At 30.2% G+C, this 19,912-nt stretch overlaps 1 protein-coding gene and 2 long non-coding RNA genes across 3 annotated transcripts in view; 2 read left to right on the top strand and 1 right to left on the bottom strand.

The window, feature by feature from the left end:
- The window catches only part of LOC107367295 (tachykinin-like peptides receptor 86C), a 32,767-nt gene that overhangs the window by 11,863 nt on the left and 992 nt on the right, over window positions 1–19,912 (top strand). The window contains exons 2-3 of the mRNA XM_015934988.3: window positions 10,819–11,034; window positions 18,649–18,996. Of these exons, the coding sequence (XP_015790474.2) occupies window positions 10,819–11,034; window positions 18,649–18,996 (564 nt within the window). The remainder of the gene's footprint in view (window positions 1–10,818; window positions 11,035–18,648; window positions 18,997–19,912) is intronic.
- LOC107367298 (uncharacterized) lies at window positions 6,841–8,078 on the bottom strand. The gene is made up of 2 exons (XR_001569860.3): window positions 7,940–8,078; window positions 6,841–7,798 (listed from the first exon to the last, which is right to left on the bottom strand). It is a non-coding gene; the product is annotated as an uncharacterized LOC107367298 (long non-coding RNA).
- On the top strand, window positions 8,120–9,014 carry LOC112539411 (uncharacterized). Its single transcript, XR_003083247.2, has 2 exons — window positions 8,120–8,311; window positions 8,597–9,014. It is a non-coding gene; the product is annotated as an uncharacterized LOC112539411 (long non-coding RNA).

The raw sequence follows: 19,912 nt of genomic DNA on the forward strand, positions 1-19,912 counted from the left end.
AGACAGTGTTGAGTTGAAGAATTGCGATGATTTGGTCTTCTAATGAAAGTTCTACTGAATGAATGCTGTTCTTTAAATTATATTTTGCTTAACCATATTCAAACAATTTAGTATTAATAATGTTTAAACTAAGGATAGGTGCAGTCGCTTTGATCAGTCATATCAAGGTGATAACAAAGCACAAATGGACTTCATTTTCACGCACCCTCAACGTCTCGACTCGTAACTCGACAGGCAAACTTGTAGCCGCATTATAACTTGAGGCTTTTAACTGACAAAATTTTGGCTTAGATACAATGTTTGTTGCAATAATGAGTTTTGTCTTTCATTAGATGAACAAAGTAAATCGAAAGTAAATGAATATCATTTCAAGTTGTCTTCCTTTGAATACATTGTAAGTTTTAAACATGTTCAACTGTACAACTGTGTTTGTCAAATGTTGAAATATAACTAAATGCATCTCAACAATTAGCATATTTAATCAGGCTGATTAATTCCACAGCACATTCATCAAATGAACCATTTAACTGATCCTCAGCAATGTTCAACAATCCTTTTGAATAATCTTATGGATTGATGGAAACTAGGTGAAGCCTTTTCTTCCCATTGAGTTGACAAAAAATTAAGTGATGGCAAAAGTAACGAAAATAATTGAGCTGCAAAAAATAATTTCCTAAATAATTGATAAACCAGAAAGCGTTATAATGATAATCAACTAGGGAATCGGAAAATGATAGACAATTAAAATTTGAGCTCAAGTTGAAATTGAATTTGATAACAGGAACCTGGAATGAAAAAAAGGATTGAAAACTGGAGTGAAAGTGAAACGAAATGAAGAAAAGGTTAAATGAATGAAATGAATGTGACAGAGACACATTTGATTATCAATCATTTTTCACTCTTTGAGCACAATTTATTCAGTTAAATTGAAAATAATGAAACTTTTATCCCAACAGAAAGGTGAACAAAAAAGTGTGAATCACAAAATTTTAAAACACTTTTTTCCTTTGCTCATTTCATTTACATTTTATATTGCAATTCCCAGTTCATATTAAAGAGTCTCTTATCCAGGTTCACTTTTCATCTAATTAACTCAATCTTAACACCATTCACCAAATTCAGAATTAATCTCAGCTCTGAACTTTTAACTGTCGCTGGACTGTCCAATCAATTTATGCAAAAAAAGGATCAACAATCGACTACAAAATATTGAATAACTTTCACGTTTGGCTTCATTTTTGCTCTGTTTAAAGGCGATAACAATGAAGTCAATTAGTCTGAATAATCAATCTTAGTCAACTTTGCCTTATGTCTTTGACTTTTTTGGAAACTAATTTTACGTTAATTTTGATGATTTGATCAATTTTGATTTTCCTTTCAATATCAACTTAGAGGTTTCCTGAACCTTTTTCAATTTCAAAGATTCTTCTCATGATTAACAATGAATTATTTTTAGTATTACCTGCAAAATGGGTTACGTAGGTGTGAATGGTTATGAAAATGTCAACAGAGAAGAAAAAAGTGTCAAAAAAGTCGAATTAATGTTTTCTTTTAATCATTTACACTTGAAGGTAATACAAAGTTTCCAATGGTGCAAATCAAATATTGAGTTATCATTTCAATGAATAAAAATTAGTAAATCTTGAAACTGGTTCTTTTGACGAAGAAAATTTGCTTTTTTGCAGATTCTTCTTCATTCCAACTTTTGTATCATTTTTTTCCTCTCAATTGCTACCTTGCACCTACACTAAGAAGAAACCTATTTCAACAATTAGCTTGGAAACTGAATTCAACTCAATTTCGGTTAAACCACGTTTCAGCAAGAAAATATTTGTCTAACATTAAGCTTCAAGTCAACAACAAGATAAAAGCATTTTACATCGTAAAAGCATCCAGCAAACACTGAAAGCAGCTTTAATAATAAATGTATTTATAGATGAAAAGATATTTTATTTTGAAAAATCCTCAAAATTATAGCAAGTTATTCACAGCTTATGAGATAATCTTTGGGATCTTGATTAACCTCAACAAAATAGAAGCTTAGACAATGTCATTATTAAACTCCAATCATATTCTTACCACAACAATGATGTAAAATAACTCGACAATAGACTTGAAACAGACAAGAAACAGAAATGAAATTAAACTCAACAATCAACAGTTGAAATGATTGATCAAATTTGGGTTAAATTTTACTCTGAAAAGCTTTCATTTTTGCTTTTAAGCGACTTTCAAGTCAATCATTTGGATGCTCATTATTAAAGCAATCTTGATATGAGAATGAATCTAAAATGAAATTGATATACAATTGTTTTTAATGAATAACTTAAATCAGCAATTAAAGTGAAACATAATTTGTAAGAAAATATATTTTTACATTTAACAGGGAATCACAAAGGTCTACAGTTACGTGAAAACATTTGACATTAAATAACAATTTATACAATTACGATTCTTATGCATGAGAACCCAAATAATGTCAAAGCGAAAGGAAATTTTGAGCAAATTATTTCAACAAAATACAAATTATTATTTAAATTATATTTTATACAATTTACTCCAAATTTTAACATAAATTATTCAAATATCACTTTCTTATTCTCAGCATTTTATTATTGAATTGTTTGCGATTGAAAAGGATATTGAAAAGATTATCACTTGTAAATTGAAAAATGATTCAATTGTCGGTGGAACTGAAAATTGTACGAAATGAATTCGAGTTTGAAGAAGGGGAAAAAGTTCGTTAATGTCATCATTGGATAATCATTTGTGAATTTTGAATTCAACTCTGAAGTGAAACAGAAACAATCTTGCATCTGATTGAATGTGTTATGAAAATTGTAGTTTTGTTGGAATGAAAGAAACGGAAGAAATTCGAAGCCATCAATCAAAAGTTTCTCCATGTTCATGGGACAGAATTAGGCTTGCAATCACAAGTGTGTTCACAGTTTCATCAATTCATCTTGATAGAAGACAATCGAAATGACAGAATATTTTTGCTTCTTTTTTCTCTTGTTTTTTGCTTCATCACATCCAGAATATTATCGTTACCATGTTATCCGAGATTGCATTTCAACAATATATTTTGTTGTGAAACATTCAACTCTCAATCATGTTTATAATTCACAAGAATCACTCTCAATGTTATTCTCATAAAAGATGAAATTGTTCATTTTCCAAAAGTTCAATGTTTATCCGTTTCCCTGGTAAATGTTGTCCTTTGGAGTTGAATTTAAAGCTAATTTCATGGAATGCTCGGCCAAGGAATATTTATTCAACATTTGCATCATCGTCTTATTAATCCATCAACATCATTTTTTTTCTTCGTTTTTTTTCTCTTCCTTGTTCGACTTTTCCTGCAAGTGTTGAATAATCATGCAATTTTTTCGCTTTAATTTTCGCTGGCATCAATCCTTTGAAGTCGAAATTGAAACGTTATATCAATTTACTTGATTCATCAAAATTTCAGTCAATTCTGACATAACTTTCCGCCGAACTGCAAAACTGACACTTTATGTCTAGAGTCCATTTTTGGATAATTAAACTGTTCAGTGGCCGAGTTAAAGATGAAAAACTGTGTGGACGTTATGTTCACATTGATCTTGTCAGACACTTTTCAGGTTCATTAAATAAGTTATTCATGTTTCCAATATTCAATGTACACTAACCTTTCAATTTCATCAATCATGTTTTCACTTCCTAATATCCTTGCCCTCAATTTCATCTAAACTTTTTCATCTTTTTTTCATTTCAATCTTCTTCAACTTTTCTCACATTTTACTGTTCATTCCTTCAACAATAACCATAAATTGCAATTAAAAAACTTAATATTTCAAATTGTTTACTTTGACTGTTAAACTGCTTAAAGCTTTTGGAAGATCGTGAAAATTGTTTCCAATGTTAACCTGAAAATTTTATCAAAACTGTTTCGCTTTGATTAGTACTTATTGCTAATGAAAGCAACTGAAAGGCTCAACTAATTAAGAAATGTTGAGGCAAAAGTTCAGTGAAACTTTTCTGTGAACTTTTCTTCCAATCGTCAGTTCTGGTTGTGAATTGATTGATGTTTAGACGCTTTAAAGATCGAAGTTGATGCTTTTAGCTTTCGACTTTAGGAACTGTTCTCAATCGATCGAGATAAAGTGACTGAATTGACTAGCAATTTGGGGAAGTTGACTGAGAAATTGTAATTTCTAAATCAGTAAATGCTTCAATTTACCATTTCGTTTAATCATCTTTTGACAGACTAAAGTTTTAAAAGTTGCATGAAAATTTATTGCAATCAAATTGATTTGAGTTGTAACAGTTTGTCAAGTGAAATTATTCAAATCAATTGAAGTTTGAGCTTGCCAAAATGCTTGTAACTTGCTGACTTCCAATTATCGATTCTCTTTCAAAAACTCATTAGCGGAATAATAGAAAAGTTGACATAAATCGATAATTTGCTGAGTTGGAAAAGGGTGAAAGTATAAAGATTTAGGTTCAATGATAAATGCACAATGAACAAAATGTTATCCAAGAGTTTAAATTTATTTGGATCAACTTACAATTCAGCAAAAATTATCAATCGGATCAATAAACTTCAACTGTTAATCAACTTTATCTCAATAATGCAAAATAATCCGATGACAATCACGCTGAACAAAAGGCAGCTTAAACGATTAGCGATCAAATTGGCAAAAGCTAATTTAACCAGTTTTTTGCAACATTCAATGTTAACTCATATTTCAAGATTTGAACCAATGATGAACAATCATAATCAACCTTCAGAGTCTGAACTTCAGACTTCAACTCTGTTGTCACAAAAATAAAGCGAAACGTTCATCTCAATTTGATGAAAGTCTTTGACTTATCCTAGGAAACTGGTTATTAGAGTCAAATTAACTTTTAATCATCAAGACTGTCATCGATATTGGCTATTGCCTTATCTTGTAATACAATGATGTCCATCAAGCATTGACCAGTTTTTGGTTTGTTAACCTATTAGCTGAACGTGATAAATAAATGGGTTTTAACTTGGAATCGGGTTGATTACCATTGAACCCATTTCCATAAGGATAATCAAACAAGTGCACATAACTTGTATGATGTACACTTCAACATGTACACTCTGTTATGATATAATCATTTATTTAATCTGATGAAACTTGGGTCAAATGAAAAGATAAACATGGAAATATCATTCCTTGACAATTGAACCTTAATTCAATCAATTATTCAATAATGAGAACAAGAAATGAAATAAAGATCCATTTTTGTTTTCCTTCTCTCTGTCCTTTGGTCCAGGCTTTGCTTGTCTTTGCCTTTTATAACAATATAACAAACAATTCAGAAATGATTTTGTCACATTGTTATCGATTCAGTGATAACAACATTTGAATCATGATTTAACCTTGAACTGATTCCAGAATGATTCACTGATGATAAAACTGAAGCCTGAAAAAAATCTTCACAATTTGCTTCTTTTTTTGTCTTGTCCTGAATGTAACTGTCATTTGTTTGCATTTGTTGCCATTACAATTGTAAAACTCATAGTAAATGGTTTTTCACTGTTTTTTTTGGGTTCTATCAATTTGTTTTATTTGAAAAGGTTTAACCCAAACCAGTTATTAAGATTAGTCACTCCAATTGTTTAATTGAAACAGTTTGAAAACAACTTCTGATGGATCCAACAAATTAAATATTTTCACTTCAAATGTCAACTTGAAAGAGAGAGAAAAAAAGATTCTAATTGTCACAATTAAACATTGTTTTTCAATTGGAAACGTGAATCAATTATAATTTGTCCTCATCAAATTTGTCCTTTTTGGCCTCTCCAGTCAATACAATGTCTTGATGATTACAGGTTAATTAAGCTTTTAATTATCTTGCTAATTTATTCATCTTCACATTAATCTGTAACTTCCGTATAATTAAATGAATGTTGATCAGGCAAAATGGTGCAATTAGGGAATTGCTAATTGATTAAATATTAATCAAAAATGACATTTACATGACATTTTTGTATTAGGGGGTCTCACGCAAATCGAACCAAATTTGTTATTTTACTGAATTTGATCTGATTATCGTATTGAGATGAATTTCGGTAATCAGTATTTCAAGTAGTTCAAATGTTTTTTGCAATTAACAAAAATTAAATATCTCAATTAGTTTAAGAGATATTTTAATGTAATTAAAAAATCACAAAAATTTACATGTCCCATTGAATAACATTGATTTTAATAAAAAATACAGTTCATGCATAGGGTCCCCCCTTTGACCATTTTTCAAAATACAGCTCGTTTTTGATTTTTGATTTTTTGTCTTTTTTAATTGCATTTAAATATCTCTTAAACTAATTGAGATATTTAATTTTTGTTAATTGCAAAAAATATTTGAATTACTTGAGATACTGATTACCGAAATTCATCTCAATACAATAATCAGATCGAATTCAGTAAAATAACAAATTTGGTTCGATTTGCGTGAGACCCCCTAATAAATTGTATCTAATTTTGTTGCCAATGTTTTTCAATTCATCTTTGATTTCAGGTTAAGTTGGCTTTTCGTTGCTGGATCAAGGGACAAAATAACTAAATCTAATTAACTCACAATGGAAAGAGTAAATTGATTAAGTCAACAATTTGTGGTGAAAACATTTTTAAGCTTGTTTTTTAACCCAGAAATTAGAGATTGAAATTTTCGTCTCTTTTATAAATAGCAATATTTCAGTGTTACAATCAGCTATTAGCTAACGCATTGATACTCTTAATTCAATTACAACTGTGTTTGGTAACTGGAGTTGAACTGTTTTTTTAACTGCTACAACAGCAACTTTGAACAACTCTTAAGATGATGATTGTGTTGATGATGAAACTGTCAGTAATAACAATTTACTTTCCACTTATCTATACAACACTTAATTTAATTGCCAATAAAAGCATTTATAATTTGCTGGACTTTTGATCAGCTTTGTACGTTGATTGTTCTGAAGGGATTGAACAATTGGATTTAATATTTGGCTTTAAAGATGTTGGTAAAAAAGGTGAATATTTGGCCAACTTTAATTGTTCCTTGCAATCAACTGGAGCCAATTTTTCTGCTTGTCTGGTTAAACTGATCTGGACATTTGACTGGGAAGCGAATTTTCTGGTCAACTTTCATTTACCATTGATTAAACAAGTTAATCAGGGATATTTATATATAATGATAAATAGGTATCAATCAAAAAGATGAGATTGATGAGCAAGGACCAGGTTGACTTGATGACAGTATCAGTTGTTATGAAAAGTCAACATTATTTTTTCTTTGCTTTTTGCATGTGAATAAATTACAGTTGAACACATTATTATTTGGCAACGATGATTAGATTTAGAGATTGAAAGACAAGTATAATTGAATCAAGTCAATTGATTAAACACACGGCAGAAAATAGAAGCACACTAATTAATAATGTTGCCTTGATTCAATTTGGTTATTGAGAAAGGGTCACAAACCAAACAATGGAAAAAAAGACATATTTTTTTTCCATCCACAATAAGTTAATCAATCTGCAGGAAAATGTTGTGTTTTAACAAATATCTGGTGTCCACTTTTGATAGATGAAATTTCAGGATTTCAGGAAACAGAATAGCAGTTTCATCTCCATGACTTAACACTCTTGTACATCCTGATAATCATTTACTTTCAGGTTTAGCATTCTAATCCACACATTTCCGATCTCATCAGGCTTACGGGAATACCAGAATGGAAACCAGATTACGAATATGAAAGCAAGAAATGTTTTTTGTTCACTCTTCCATCCGTTTTAATCTTGAACCTAGTTTTTTTTGGAGAAAGAGATTTTTTTGATTATATTAATCAATGTGTGTATTCAATTTTGTATCATCACTGTTTTTTACTTTTCATGATAAGAACAAGATGATGATGATCAGGAAAGGAAATCCTTTTCCATTATTACCTGAGGATCCTGTAAATAGATGCATTTATTACATACATCTAGTGGGATGTAGTGAGTGTGTAAGTTGACTTTTTTTTGGCTTGCTTCGTCACAGGAAATCTCCTCTTGGGCTTCCTTTTGTGTGTGTCAAATTTACAGTATTTAAGGTAAATCGAAAAGAGACATTTTTCATTCAACAGTTCTTGCTTGTTTAGTTCATTCAAATCTCTGAACACAGTCTTTACTTTTTGCTTTTTCAATTTTTTGTTCAAACAAAAAACAAAAACCAATCAACATGAATTCAATGGTTACACTCGTTTTGGCAGTCATTGCTATCTGTTTATACATCGGAGTCCCCATGGTTGAAGCTGGTTTCCTCGGTGGTGGTTACGGGTAAGTCATTTAATCCTTTTATTTTTCATCCAAATCAACTCCATCTTGGTTGGATTAAATCCCTTGCCAGTTTTCAAAAACTAGATTACTCAATATTTTGAAAACAAAATTGTTGATAGACAGGTGAATTGACAACATTTGAAATGTCTTGGTGAAGTGATTCATCTTCAATCCATCTTCTTTTCAACATTTCGCTTGGCACTTTAGTCCATACATCCAAATCCAAAATGAATCCAACCTTGTCCATATTCTTGACTAATTGATTGTCTTTTCTGTTAATTACAGCGGTGGTTATGGCCGACCCTACGGTGGTGGCTACGGTGGTGGCTACGGTAGTGGATATGGTGGTGGATACGGTGGATACCGACGAGGATATGGTGGATACGGTTACGGTCGATAGAAACTTCATTTCCAATCCCAATTATCAGCTAAGATTGAGTTCGCGGCAAACAATCCATTAACCAATTTTGATGTCGTTTAGATTATTTTCTTAATATTAATCCTTTTTTAATCAATTATCCTTTACCATCGACTTGAAAGACAATTTAACTGTTGATAGAGATCGCTAACCTGGTTCGCTTTTTCCATTATACTTTGATAAACAAAGTTAAGATGTTTATAATTTTGTATTTGATGTCTTTGAAAATGGCAACCTCGATACAGCAACAGAAATTAAATTAAAAAGTTCTTGAATGCATTATAATTACATTTTCGATGATCATTTTTTTTATTATTTCTAGATTTGAATAATCTTTTCAAAACACTTTATAATTGCAAGGTTGAAGCTTATAAATTTATCAGGACAAAATTTAATTTTGCAAAAATGCAACAACATTATCAAGTGATCTTGTTATTAAATTTTTTCTCGAGCATATTGGTTACCAGCAAAAATCATCCAATTATTGATTTACGCCGTTCACTTGTTTTCTCATTAACTTTTCAATTCTATTATCATCGGCCAACACTTTTCAATTTGTATTATTGTATTAATGTTGATTGTTTTGCACTACTATCAACAACTTCTACAAACAAATTGTCATTTGAATTGTTTTCCATTATTTTTTGAATCTTTTTGCTCCTGTTTTTTTTTGTTTCACTGTAACATTTAAGTTCCATTATATTTCAAGGTTGTTATTATATTGATGATGGTGATGAGGATTAAGAAGCAAAAGACGAAGAGAGATACAGAAAAAAAACTTGTATCATGTTATTTTTACTCTTCATCACAAGCAGAATGAAGAAAAGGTCGTTTTATCTCTACAAGCCTGAGATGAATTGAGTTAAACAATGAGGATGTTTGAAATGATGATTATGATGATGAAGGACAGCCTTTTGAAAAAAAGCAACTCAAAAGAGATGCATAATGAAAGACAGTGATGATATATTAGAAGTCTTGAACAAATCAAAAAAAAGGAGTAAGGTAAAGATACAATTATTTTATAAGATGAAAAAAAGGAAGACGTTGAAGACGATGATGATTATGATGATGATAATGGTGAAGAGAGGCCATTTTGATGGGAAAAAAACAGGAAGAAAAACCGTAAGAAATGGAAAAGTGAAATACAAAAGGAAACCATAAATCCTATTGGAAGATATGAATATCCATGAATATGAGATAAATTGTTATTTTGTAAGTTATTGATTAATAAAGATGGCTAAATTGTATTTAACTGGATCAATCAATTATTCACAGCTAAATTGAAACATTAAAGATGATCATGGAAATGTTCAACATTAAAACTAGAAATTAATCAACTATCAACACTTAATTTCAACACATGTTTCCCGGTTAAACCAATTTGGCGCCATCTTTACCAATTTTCTGGTTGAAGGGGCAATCATTGTTTTCCCCTAATTTTAAGAAAAGAAAGAGAATTAATCACTTTCTTTTCTAATCACATTTTAATCGGGAGATGGCGACATTTAAAAGTTTGATCAATGCACCGGTTGTGCGACAGTTATTTTTAATCAATCTCCAAAAATTGATCCTCTTTAATTGATTTACATATTCAATTTGTGTCTCCCTTTTGATTATAATTAATGTTGAAATGTCAAAGTGCCTAGTTAATCAATTTTAAAATGTGTAGTTCAATTTATTGACAAATGTATACTTATTTATAAAGTGAACCCAAATTTACCAGTTTTTTTTGTTTTACACGGTTACTTATCACACCCTGAATGTCTACTCTTTGGGATTTTACATTTTGTCAATCATTTGAAATGTCTAAAACTGGGGTAAGGTCATCATCACTAGTATATTAATCAAATTAATTAATGTTGACTTGAATTAATGTTCTCATCACATGATGAGGTGATGAATTTTTAATTATAAGGCGACTACAGGTTTGATTGATTAAATATTTTCAACTCAAAGCTAAGGTACTCGTGTTACCTTTTCAATGATTTCATTCTATTTTTTTTTTCTTTTCTTGTTTCTCTTCCTTTTCCTCCTCTTCTTCTCGCTATCTCTTTTAATGATGATTAATTAATTGGTTAATTAATCAAAGGTATATTGCTGTTGTCCATCCACTGAAACCTCGGATGACCAAACATCAAGTTATGCTGATTATAATCATGGTCTGGAGTTTAGCAGCTTTATTATCACTTCCTAATTTACTTTACTCTGAACTGTTTACCATACCCTTTCAAGATGGAGGCTATCGAGTGGTCTGTATTTTAGTTTGGCCTGATGGTTATGCTGGACAATCAACATTAGATTACCTGTGAGTAGTTTTTATGCACATTTTAACCCATTAATCACCATCAATCAATAACCTTAACAACCCATGGAGTATCTTTAATGTTCACGATTTGTTTTACTCCCAATAAAAGCACAGCCTAATTGAAACCAACAGAACTAACAGCTAATTACTCTTTCTAATACCATTAAACATAGATATCAAGACTTTAGTTTATTAGCTATTGCAAGATTCAGAGTCTAAATTGTTATCCGATCTTTACTTTGTAATAATTTTTTAAACAACCTTTCTATCTGTGGATCACATGTTTTATTGTAATAGTTTTTTGTTCATTATTATCAATTACAACCAAAGTAAAGCAATATCAATGATGAACCTGAAAGATCAGTTTACAATTCCTCAATCAATCCCTTTTAACAAAATTGTCATACAATCTGAAATTTGTTATCTATATTTTTATTCCAACATTTCCAACCTTTCCTTTAATTATAAAAAGTAATTTCACCCAGTAAAAGCCTTGTTAAAAGAGGATTAAAGTCTTTTAAAGTGATGATTATACATGATGATTGTAATTATTTACAGCAATTTATGTGTTAAAAAGAAAGACCAAGATGTTTATTCAGAATTAAAGTTAACTTTAACGCTTTAGCTTCCCATAACTCTAGTTGATTCCTGATTGTTTTGTTGTTAACAAAATTCTGGCATTTTTCATTACTGTTTGCTCCTTCAACTGTATAATAATGATTTCGAAGAGATATCATGGATCCAAGTGCTTCTCATCATTTCAATATATTAAAAAAAATAAATATGCGTAAAAATAGTTTATTAGCAATATTATTTAAAGATGGAATCATTTTAAGAGGATTATCTGAGTTGAGTTTCCTAAAACACCAACACAAAATGCCGATGATTGATATTTAATAGACTAAAACTTGAGTAACTATCAAATGTAGCCATTAGATATAACCCAAGTTAAGTAATGAACCGGTTAACCAAACCAGAGACTGAACAGGAGAAAACAATTTTTCACTGATTTACCTAAATGCAAACTAAAGTGTGAAAAATGACCCAAATGGACCCAAAAGGATGAAAAACAATGGCAATGCATTTGCCTGAAGCATTTGACTCTCTGATTTGATTGTTGCCTTTTTATTTGTATTATTTAGTGTCAATGTAAATACTAACAAAGGACTTGATGGACATTACTTGAACTACAGCCTCAAGTAAAATACAAAATTGTCAAATAGCCTAAACCTGGGAATTAAATAGCTTATCTCATGACAATCAGAAGCTATAAATATCTAACAGTGAACTTGAAACAAAAATTGATTGATTGCTTTTAAGCAAATCATTTTGATAGTTAATTATTTTGATGCAATCCCAATCGAGTGTTTAGTTGTTTACCGATTATCATCGCCATTGGTTAATTCAAGATAGATTCTTGTCATCATAATGTTTGACAAATGAAGTTTCATTTTATCATTTCTCTTCTCATTTCTCATCATGTTCATATTCAAGTTGATTTTTACATTTTTTTCTCTGTACCTTCTTCTTCCTCCTTCATTGACTCAATAATCTGTTCTGATTGTTTCCAATTGACTTAATTTAATGAGCATTCCTAATATCTATTGGGAATAATGTTTGTTGTTGAATGGTCAAGCAAAAAAGCCAACAGTAAAGGCAGGGAAAACGAAGCAAAAATAACATTTCTCAATGTGTCTTCATAGGGAGTAAAATCTGCTATCAAATAACACAATTTTATCAACAGTATTTTCGTTATTCTGTCTCGTACATTTACTCCTACTTGGTGATGACGATAATGATAATTTTCAGTGAACAAAATCAATTGATAATGTTAATGATAATGATAGTTTGCAATGATGATGACAATAACGATATATTCTGGTCAAAGTTTCTTCCAACTTTCCTCAAGTATCTTTCATTTGTGTGTTGTGTGTGTGTGTGTGTCTATTTGTGTTTGTGTAACTTTGATTGTTTATCCAATCCAATCAGCTTTATTAAGTTAACCGCACGTTACATCGCAATCTTTTTTAAACTGTTATCCGTCCATTTTCATGTCCATGAAGGTCATTATCAACGTCAACTATCAATTGCACAATTGGGCAAATTGCCATTTTTTACATTGTATTTGCTTACAATTGAACAATGTAGCCTCACCTAACAATTGTGTATCAATATCTGATCGACTCTTTGTGTGTGTGTCTTTCAAATCAACAATTAACAATCACAACCTTTATTTAACCAGTAAACATTGAGTTCAAATTTTAAATGATTATAATGGATAATAGCTTGGACAAATATTGATTTAATGTAGCTTCAATTTGACACAAAGCAACCTTAAACTGATGTCAAAAAACTACTCAATTGAATCGTAAAATCGATTGGTAAATACATTGCTTTATACAAAAAAAATCCTAGTTATTTAGCTACCAGAAATCAGCATGAAAAGTTAGCGAAGTCCTCAATTTTGATGTTTAATTGCGATGCCATAAGTAGTATCATATGGTTGACTCCAGCACACAACCGACAATCAATGCAGAGATCAGTCGGAAGAAAGTTCAGCTCAAACAGATAACATTGATGAAAGCCATCTTCCACTGAGAAAACGAAGGATAGTTTATAAATCATGGAATCATCTTCACGGTGACTTGATTTGGATTGAAGAATATGAAGACATACTTTAAAATTAACTCCATTGTATATTCAATGAATTTGTGCTTGGAAATGTTGAAGTATTAGGTTGTCCGGTAACCTACGACCCATTTTTGAATTGACCTGCAGGGTGAACGGATGGCATTTTTGACAAGTTATTGGTATTATTCGATGATTGAAAAGTTAAACTAGAATTCTGACAAAAAATTTTCGATGGGATCAGTGATCTAGTTAAATTAATTTGCATGGCAAATTATCACAATTTCTGTGAAAGTCAAAAAAAGCCATAAAATACATGGGATTTTTTTTCTCTCCTTCATTTTTTAGCGAAATCAAATTTTTCATTTTTGCTATTAGTTTAAATTTAATAAACAAAGTCACTGATTTTTGCTCAAAATTTTTTTTAGAATTTTGTGTTTGACTATCACCTACCAAATAGTACCAAATACACATAGGCAGGGCCATTTGTTCACTCTAGAGGTCAATTCAAAAATGGGTCGTCGGTTAGCGGACAACCTAATAATTCAGTTTTTTGTCGCTAGATTTTCCCAACTAAAAGTTACCAATTTTCATTGTAAATGCAAAATGGCACTTCTTTACTGATTAGTCGGAGTTTTTACTCCAACTTTCTGTTCATTTTTTGGATAATTTTTTCAACTCCTTTAATGAGTCAAGGCTTTTTGCTCAGTTTGGTGGCTCAGTTTTATTCAGCACGCAGCTTCTAGGACTTTTTGAGGTTGCGAACGTTCAATTATTTCAACTCATCTTAACCTATTTCTATCAATTTTTGCATAGGATTGGCAAATGTTTTGAAAAGTCCGTTTAGAAGACTAATTTAGAATAGATATCAATCTTGGAATAAATATTTATCTTTTTGTTGCAATTATTTAAACTCGACTTGCACTTATTTTATAATTGAAAAAACACAATCATCAAATAACGCCTTCATGCGATTAATTTAAAGAGATTTTTCTCAATTATAAAATAAGTGGAAACTCAAAATCTATCAAAGAGACTTTTTTCATTTCAAAGGGTTGATTCTTTTGCAATCGTGAAATTTAATTCAAGTTAAACAAGTAATCTATACAATACAATAATATAAGTAGAAAGTATCAAATTTTCGTGTAAATTGTATCCAAACTAAAAGGATTCTAAGGAAAATTTCCAAGCCTGTAAGCCATGATCGAACTAGGTGTAAAGAGTGGAGTTGGTGAAAAAATCTGGTGCCTCAACTGTACAGAAGGATATCGAAGTTTCACTTTCGAACTCAATTTTGTCAAAGATTGTCCATCAGAGAAATATCTTAATGCAACAAATGCAACCAGTTTTATGCCCATTCAATCAACAAATGTTCATCAAGGTTCAACTCGAATGAAAAATTTTATGTGAAAAGAAACGATTTTTTCATTACAAAATGAATATTATCAAAGTGACAAAAGCTAAAGATTTCAACTTGTGATTTTTGCATTCTGACTATGGTTTTTCATTAGGAATCCGAATCTTTTCAGGCTAAATCATATCACACTTAGTAAAGTAAAATTGCGAGATTTGAGGTTATAAAATAGCATTTAAAAATGTTACAATGAACGAATCATTTGAGTCTCTTTCATAGCTGCCAGACGATAAACTATCCTTAAATGGTTTTCACAATTTGGACTCAAGTTTTGAATCATGAACGTTTCAAGTGTTTAAAAATGAAGTTTGTTATCCAATCTTGGACTTTACTTAATCTCTTTGTCAGATTACTCTTGACCTTTGAAAACTGTGATTTCTTTATTTTAACTGTCCATTTCCAGTCTGTTAACAATGTTATCAAAAACCTTTAAGCCACTTGAATCGTTGCAATTTCTGCTTCATCTAATCTAAATTATTGATTCAGTATTCTGTTAGCTCATTCAAGTGAAATCATTTTTCCCAAATTCTCATATTATACTTTCACCAAAATGGCTTTTTAGCTTCGCCAGTCGAGGTTTCTATCTATTAATAATTACATTAGTGATTTAGCTTTTTCATTTGAGATGAAAATACAATGTTATTAGAAATGCTGTGAAGTGCAAACAAGAAAAGAAACCAAGAGAAAAGTATTGATCAAGAATATTGTTGATTAATTGAAATTCCGTATTACCATGTAAAAATATAACTACACTTTATCATGAGAGTAATTTAATGAAACAATTGGTTAAGCATGGAAATGAAAAACAAAAAATTAATGATTCACTGAAAAGTAAAAAAAGGGAAAGTAAAATATGGTTTGAAACATTTTCATATAGATTATGTTAACTCTTCATCTACCAAGTCTGAATCTTTCCTGTCAGTTTATCTCATCATTTAAGCTTGAAAAACTGTTTCCATATCTTGAGCAAATTTTCAACTTAAGCTTAAACTTACACTGATTATGCTTTCAGAGGTAAATTATTTTATAATTATAAGGTTAATTGATGGATTGGAGCATCTTTTCCCCTCTTAATGTTGCATGTTTTTGAACACTTTTCACTGAAAATCTGAGAGACAACATGACATGAACTTTACACTGGATTACACTGTTGATCACCAATTAAACCATAATCAATCTGCTTTAACCCACTTGAAAGTGAATAACGAAAAGCGAAAACATTCTCATCGCCTCTTTTCCAATTGTTCATGGTGATTCAATTTCACTGAATGATAAAGTTAACTCTAAATGATCATATTTGAAGTAGGCAAAAAGATCATCAATAAAATGGAAATGTAATAAAATTGAGAGAAAAGATTGTTACTGGAAACATGAATAGAAACAAACTTTCCACATGATGAATCTCCATTCCAATCAATCTTGAATCTCTGAAAGTCTGAATATTTTTCAATTCACGAAAAGAGCTTTTTCTAGATGAAGAAGAAAAAAAACCCCAAAAAAAAGGTTAATGATGGTAAATACAATCGTCTGTAAATCGTCTTATCATTAGCTGTTGTAAGCTGTAAAGCGCACCTTGAAAGTGTTGAAAGATTTCAATGAAACAATTTGAATCAATATATTGAAGTGAAATTTCACCCAAACCTGAATAAAGATTCTTTGATAGTTTTTAAGTGAAAATTGTTGGTAAATCAAGAATTGCATTTTACATTCATTTACAAATAACATGAAAAGTTTTCTTTACATTGAAATCTTTACTCTTTTGCCAAACATTCACCAGGATAAATAGTCCATTGACTTTCAACTCAGACTGAACATAAGCTCGATATTAACATGGTTTTCCTTTGATAGGAATTAGGTTACAGAGTTGAATGAGGATAAACAATGAAAGCCGGTTACTTTCTTCATGATAATATTATTACCAGTTAATTCAGTGAACTGTTTTCATCAATGTGATGAGGAAAATGAGGAAAAAATGTTTCGCTCTTTTTTCTGTTCCATTTACAGTATATTAACAATGAATAAGAAAAGTTGCAATTCTTTTAATCTAAAGCTGTCTGGATGAACATGAGAAAAATTGCAACTCAGTTGATAACTTGATAAAGATGAAGGATAAAAAATTACATTTAACTGATATTAACTCTTTTGGTTAGCTAAATCGGGATTTGGATTCTGTCAAGTTTAAAAATGCTCAGCACTGGGAGTTGTAAGAAGATTAAGATTGAGGGGAAAAAACTGATTGATTGAGCTTATCATTTGATTAAATTGATGACCATCATAATGGTCAACAAACCATTAAAACTGTAAACGGAAAATTCATTTTCTGGGTTTTCTCCTTTTCTTGTTTACTCCCAATGAAATGCTCTTAATTCATAAACTTTGTTTCAAAGAGGAAAACATTCAGCTAATCAACAATCTTATTGAATTGATAAAAAGGCTGAACTTTTCTTGTTCTTCTCCCAGTTGATTTATAATACAATTTTTAACCCTTTTTCCTCGTTCTATGTAAATGTTAGTTTTAAGTTGTTATTAAAAATATTTTGCTTTCTCCTTTTGCTACATGTTTTGATGATAAAAGTATAAAGATAATGGGCAAAATCAAGTCAACAATATATTTATAAATTGCCAACAAGAACAATAATCAATTGATTATGTACATAATTTAAACTCTAAATAACTGTTTACTGTCAATTTTGCCTCTTGTGCTGTTATTTGAATCCTATGAGTTTTTTGTCAGTGAAAGACAAGAAAATTAATATTACATTCAACATTTTGATTGTTTATCGATTCCCAATTGTGATTTAAATTGAAACCCATTGTAATATTTTACAGTCAATGGAACACAATTGAATATCGAAAGAAGAAAAAAAGTTAAAAACAAAACAAAAAATAGATATAAACACATGAAGAGAAATCAAAAACGATGAAATAAAATTCACTGCAAGCAGTCTCTTTCCCATTTATTATATCATTAAAGATACAATAAGAAATGAGAAGAATGAGTAAAAACTATTTTCATCTTTTTGTTACCCTTTTATACCAGTCAAGTATTGCTAAAAAAAGGTGTTTCTAAACAAAATCTTACATTAGGTTTACCTTTACATTGGAAAAAAATGGTAATAATAATGTTAATAATAGAAACGATGATAATGATAATGATAATGCTCTTTTGGTCAGACAATTGTTCAAAAACCAGAAATCTTGTTTGACTCCTAAAACATTACAATTGTGATTATATTATTCCTTCCCAGTTAATATTTAATCCATACTATGTTATTTATAGTTGCAAAGTAACATTCTTAATAGCAGGTAATGCTACGATTCCGTTGGACATTAAGAAATTAACGTTTTCCATGAATCTCTCATGAAAGATTTGTGATGAAAATGGTGAAAGTTTGATAGTTTGTAAATTGTAATTAGCAAATTGTTTTGTCATTTTAGCAAGAAATTGGTTTTCATTTTTTAAAGGTTTTGATTTTGATTCTTTTCCCGATTCCCAATGAAATGTTTTTGATGTTTAAAATTTATGATTTTTCGTGACTAACGAAATGTTTTATTTGTCTTTTTCTTTCTAGATATAATTTGACCTTTTTGGCGATAACCTATGTGATACCCATGATTTCATTGATAATTACTTATTCCTTGATGTCTCGAGTTCTTTGGGGCAGCAAAGGGATTGGCGAGGAAACTGACATTCAACGAGAATCGATTCGTTCAAAGCAAAAAGTGGCTCGAATGTTGATCGCTTTGGTTGTGCTTTTTGCTATCTGTTGGCTACCTTATCATGCTTACTTCCTCTATTCATATCATTATCCACATATTAATCAATCAGTCATCATTCAACATATTTACCTTTTCTCATATTGGCTGGCAATGTCCAATTCAATGTACAATCCATTGGTTTATTATTGGATGAACAAAAGGTAAATCATTCAAAATTGTCAAAACTCAAAACATTTTTAAGTTAATTTACTCCAACCATTGATCAAAACTTAAACTATTAATACTAATCTATTTTACAAGAGTTAACAAGTATCAACATTTCCTTTACTTGAAGCTTTGCATCAATGGATTACACTGCGCCGCAAAAAGATAGCCTCTAATCCCAAGTCACTAATCTGTCTCTAGCTTTTAAATAAGATCTATTGAAGGTGTTTCGTTCATTTCTTTAATTCGCCTTTAATCAAAATTCCTTATGATGCTATCTTTTTGAAGCTTGGTTTGAAACCTTGTCCGTCTGTTATTGTTGTATTAGTTAATACGTAGTTATGACTTTTTATCATATTTTTACATCTAAACAATTGATATTTATTGTTCAAGTATTTGTTATTGAAATGGGTTTCCAGGGAAATTCAGGCAACATTCTGGTTGCTGGATAGCATTTCAGATGATATTTTATGTTTACTTTTCATCAATTTTTTGCTTATTTTTTGAATAATGTTTCAACTGATTTTCAGACGACTCCAATTTACTAGATTTACTTTTGGTTTTAAACAGAAGGCACAAAAGGCAATCTGGGTTAATCTGGTGCAAGTCAAAGTAAAAGGCAATTTTTAATTGCCTTTATTCGTCGCGTAATCAAGCTTATTTAATTGCCCATTTCAATGATGAAAGTTAGCTATTTTTGATCAACTTTCACAATCAAATCTGTTTAGACAGATTCAAAAATAACTTTGAAAATTACGTTGTAACATTATACAATTGTATTTGAATTAAGGTTGATAGCTTTGTTTTTCTCGTGATTCAACTTAAATAACAGAGGAAAAGTGATTAAATTAATCAATTTAGTTGATTCCCAGTATTAAACAAAGGCAATTTAAGCAACACTATAGTTGTTAA

This window comes from Tetranychus urticae, chromosome 1, assembly GCF_039701765.1.
Source record: "Tetranychus urticae isolate SD_2017Ah chromosome 1, NJAU_TeUrti_SD_1.0, whole genome shotgun sequence".
Lineage (NCBI taxonomy): Eukaryota > Metazoa > Arthropoda > Arachnida > Trombidiformes > Tetranychidae > Tetranychus > Tetranychus urticae.